The 4682-nt window shown below is 28.6% G+C and overlaps 1 protein-coding gene across 1 annotated transcript; it reads left to right on the top strand.

Moving 5' to 3' along the window:
* The first annotated feature begins 1016 nt into the window (after nucleotides 1-1016).
* Nucleotides 1017-3417, top strand: LOC110636310 (peptidyl-prolyl cis-trans isomerase CYP28, chloroplastic). The gene is made up of 2 exons (XM_021785966.2): nucleotides 1017-1731; nucleotides 3065-3417. The coding sequence occupies exons 1-2, from the start codon at nucleotides 1053-1055 to the stop codon at nucleotides 3271-3273; spliced, it is 888 nt and encodes a 295-aa protein (XP_021641658.2). The 5' UTR covers nucleotides 1017-1052; the 3' UTR covers nucleotides 3274-3417.
* The last annotated feature ends 1265 nt before the right edge of the window (nucleotides 3418-4682 follow it).

Here is a 4682-nt window from a genome sequence, read left to right as displayed (position 1 = left end):
AAATAATATAATATATTAATTTAATAATTATATATTTAATTTAATAATAAAATAAATAATATAATGTAATAAATTTATAATTTTATATTTATTTAAAAATTAAATAAATTATATGATATATATCATTATTAGTCATTTCACATGTTAATAACAACAGCTAATATAATTTTACCAAACACTTAACATAAAATAGCTATATATATATATTCTCTATATCAGAATAAACAGAGATTCTTGCAATCAATAATGCATTTTTCCATGTATAAATAGTGTTATAATAATTATAAAAAATAAGAAAAATTTATAAATTATATACTTTAACATAAAATATAAAAAATAATAGTGTGTACGAAAAATAAATAATAAATATATATAATATATAAAGATTTTAATGATAACTCACATCGTAATAAGCTTAGTAATTCTTATCATTAGTAATTAACTCTTGACTTGTGTTGTGTTTTTCAAAATATTAATCAATATAAATTTTATTTTCTCTGTTTAATTTTATTTAAATTTTTTATATAATTAAATTAAAAATATAACACTTAATTATTAAAAATAAGTATCGTAATAATATTTGTAATATTTTAGCAATTATAGTAATAATATTCTAACTCAAATATTTTAAATTCAAAAATTTTAAACTCTAAATCTTAAAATTTTAAACCCTAAAAATCTAAATTTCAAACTCTAAATTTTAAATTCTATAATTCTAAATTTTAAATCTTAAATCGTAAACTCTAAATTTTAAATTCTAAATCTTAATTTTAAAAATCTAAATTTAAACAATTAAATCTAAACTTACCCAACTCAACTCAATCCAACTAATTTTTTTTTAATTTAAATTTAAATCTAAACTTAAATTAAAAAAAAAATAAGAGAGACATTGAGTCATTTACCATTTTCCTATATTTTAAAAGACAGAAATAATAATAATATTAATAATGATAATAATAATGCTTGCGTGGACAAATAATAGGATCTCATCCGTTCAGCTCAAATGTAGATCCGCTTCCTCCCTTCCCAGCTAACCATGTCCACTCGCTTCCATGGCCTCACCTGTAACCCCTCCACCTCCGCCACCACTCCTTTCCCACCACCACCACCACCACCACCACCATCATACTCCGCTCATCTCCACCACTCCAACCATCACTCGCCGCTCCCTCCTCCTCTCCGCTTCACTCTCCTCTCTCCCTCCCCTTCCAACACCCCTTGACACCACCATAACCGACCGTGTCTTCATGGACTTCTCTCTATGTCCCACCTATTTCCGCCCCGACCGCACTCTCTCTGACACCCTTTCCACTCTCTGCTCAGAAACCGTCCCTCTGGGCCGCGTCGTCCTCGGCCTCTATGGCCACCTGGTCCCTCTCACAGTGTCCAACTTCAAGACCATGTGCGCCACCTCCTCCTACAAGAACACTCTGGTGCACAAAATCTTTCCAGGCCAGTTTTTCCTGGCGGGGCGCCAGGGAAGGAGGGATAAAGGAGAGGTGAGACCTCCACTGGAGCTGGTGAGAAACACAGAGACCGTTGATTCTAAAGCGTTCAAGCTGACGCATTCAAGGCCTGGAATTGTTTCGTTGTGTTTATCTGAGAATGACGACGAGGATGATATTAAGCTGGACCCAAATTACAGAAATGTGGAATTCTTGATCACTACAGGGCCTGCTCCTTGCCCACAGTTGGATAACAAGAACATTGTTTTTGGAGTTGTGCTTGAAGGTGAGTTTTATGGATTTTTTTTCCAGAAATTACGAATTTTTCTGAAATCATCACCCTTTAATTTTCAGCTCAATTAGTATTAAATGCTTTCATGTTTGTCCAATCTCATTTATTTAATTTTCAGTTCATTTCATTTGAAGCATTTCATGCTTGTGTAATTTCTATTCTTGAATTCAAATTGATTTATATATTGCTAGTTTCATATGTGCTGATGCTTCATATGCTTGACGGAAATTGTGGGCTGGCTAGCTTTAGGCATGATTTCTATAATGAATCAAATCAATTGCTTGATCAAAGTTGAAATTAAATATCAATCATCTCCCTGTGCACCCAAATTATTTTTCATGCAAAGGGTTAGTTCGATTTGTAGCAAGATTCACTCTTCGGTATATTATCTTGCATTTGATCTTCATGGCCTGTCCCTAAAAGATAATTTCTGAATGCACAATGGAAGCTTGAATAGATTGTGCTTTGAACAAGCGCTAGAATATAAATTAGAAGTGTGTGTGAAGTTAATTATAAGACACCATTTGATCATAGCTACCATAAAAAAGTTATTTTTCTGGTGATAATTGTGAGTGTATGCATCTTCGATGACAGCATATGCTGATCTTGCGTTTGACTGCTCTGTTTTCTTTATGGTCATTTTTGTTAAGCGTCTTTATGAATGGCCCCCTCTTATTTCATCTTTATTATTCTATTATAACTTGGAAACTATGAACTTGTTCTACCAAATTTTAATTCAAGGTTAATTGCAGTGATTATAAGGATAATCACCATTAACAAACATCAGGCCAGCCAATTAAATGGACTTTGGATCCTTTATCTTGCAATTTTGATCTCATAGCTTACTTTGAGAAGGGATTGGCGTTGATTGTAGGTGATAATAGATTTTGGAGTTGCAACTGCCATAAAAGATTGATCTAATGGTGCCTGGAGGTGCCACTACTTCGGTAATGGTAATAATATTAATGGCAACAGGCAAAAAACTTAATTAGACCTTATCATTATGGATTGACAATGCAAACATGTCAGTCTCATTTATTTTATATGCGAGTTCCACAATACATGTTTTGTCTTTGGTTAACGATGAACTAGGTTTAAGCAAGAATTTCTTATAATAATAGTGGCATGGGAAGACATACAAGGAATAAGAGGTAATAGTGGTATGGGAAGACATAAAAGGAATAAGGGGTAGTGTAGTTACAGTGCAGTGGTAATAATAACTGGCAAGTGTTCTTAGGATCATATCAGGTACAATAAAGAATTGCTTATAGAAATTGATTTATGTATTTTCGCAAGAAATTGCATAGTAATTTGAATTGGATTGCAGGATTGGATGTAGTGACGGCCATAGCTTCAATACCAACATACAAACCATCAGAAAGAATTAGGCAATTCAATGATTTGGCAGAGTTTCTTGGAGATGAAAGAGCCCAAAATGCGCGTGCAATTTGGAACAGGCCCCTTAGGACTGTTTATATCAGTGACTGTGGAGAACTCAAGGTCACAAAGCCCTCTCTTTCTCCTACCCTACCTTAATTAATTCCATTATTCTTTAATTCATGTTCCTTAACTCAGATACCTCCTTTTTTTTTTATTTAATCTCTTTTTCTTCTTTAAAAAAATCAATATGTATATTTGTTTAACAGAAAATATTTTCTTGGAAAACATTTTTTAAATTTTCTAGCGTTTGGTTATTCAAGAAAATTAGTTAACGGAAAATATTTTATTTGTCAAAGAGAAAACTAAGTCATTTTTAAAGAAAATTACTTTTTTTGTCTTTTTCTATTTTCTAAACTTTGATAATCTTATTAAAATATAGAAATACTTATACATACATGAAATAAATACATATCATAATTTTAACATTATAATCAAACAACAGCGAATATTTTCATAGAAAATTTTTTTGTAGAAAACATTTTTCATATACAAGTTATTTTTTATGAAACAAAGAGCCTAAATCACAAAAAGGCCAAGTAATATCTTAATGGTTTATTATTTTTTGCATAATTAGTTTTGATTGGAATTTGAACTCAAAATATCGCAACCTCAAAGACTACTCAAATATCCCTGAACAAAAACTCATTGGTTAATGGTTCATGATATTATTAATATGTGTAGATTAAATTATTTTATAATTTAAAGAAATTATAAAATAATTTTTATTAAAATCTAAATATGTCGAGAATATTCCATCATAAGTTAGAGAGGTTTATTTTACTAATCGTCCCTCAATTTATATGGTTAGTTTATTTAAATTACTCGATTTCAATTTATTAAAATAAAATCTCTCAACTTTAATTTTGTTTCAGAAAAAGTTTTTTTACCTGCAATAGTAGGTTTTTAGGTTAAAAAGAATAAAAAAATCATTTTACCCTCTTTCCCTTCTTTTTTCTTTCTTACGTTTATGATTAAATTAATTAATAATTATTATTAATACAATTATTTTATTTTAACTAAAATTATTAATAATAAATGTTATTTATTATTAATTAAAATTTAATTTGTAACAATGTAGAAAAATAATAATAGAATAATAATAAATTTTAAATTTTAAAATAATATTTTATTAATACAGATATCTTATAAATATTTTAGTTTTTTATATAAAAATGAAAAAATAATAAACAATAAATAATCATTTATAAATTTATTTTGATTAAATCTCAATTTAGTGTTAATTAAAAAAATTGAAAACCTACCATTTTAGGTTAAAGGGACTTTAACAAAATTAAAGTTAAGAAATTTTATTTTAACAAATTGAAGTTGAGTGATGGAAATAAAATAATCATCTAAGTTGAGAGAGAGTCGATATAATTTAGAGACTTAACAAAGGTTATGATTATTATAGAAAAATTAATAGTATAAAAATATAAAGATGAATAGTTCATCATTATATTTAATGTTATATTATTTGGTATTGGGTTAATTGCCAAAAAAATATA

This window comes from Hevea brasiliensis, chromosome 17 (assembly GCF_030052815.1).
Source record: "Hevea brasiliensis isolate MT/VB/25A 57/8 chromosome 17, ASM3005281v1, whole genome shotgun sequence".
Taxonomy (NCBI): Eukaryota; Viridiplantae; Streptophyta; class Magnoliopsida; order Malpighiales; family Euphorbiaceae; genus Hevea; species Hevea brasiliensis.
Note: the sequence above shows the minus strand (reverse complement) of the source record. Positions and strands in the feature narration are given on the sequence as shown.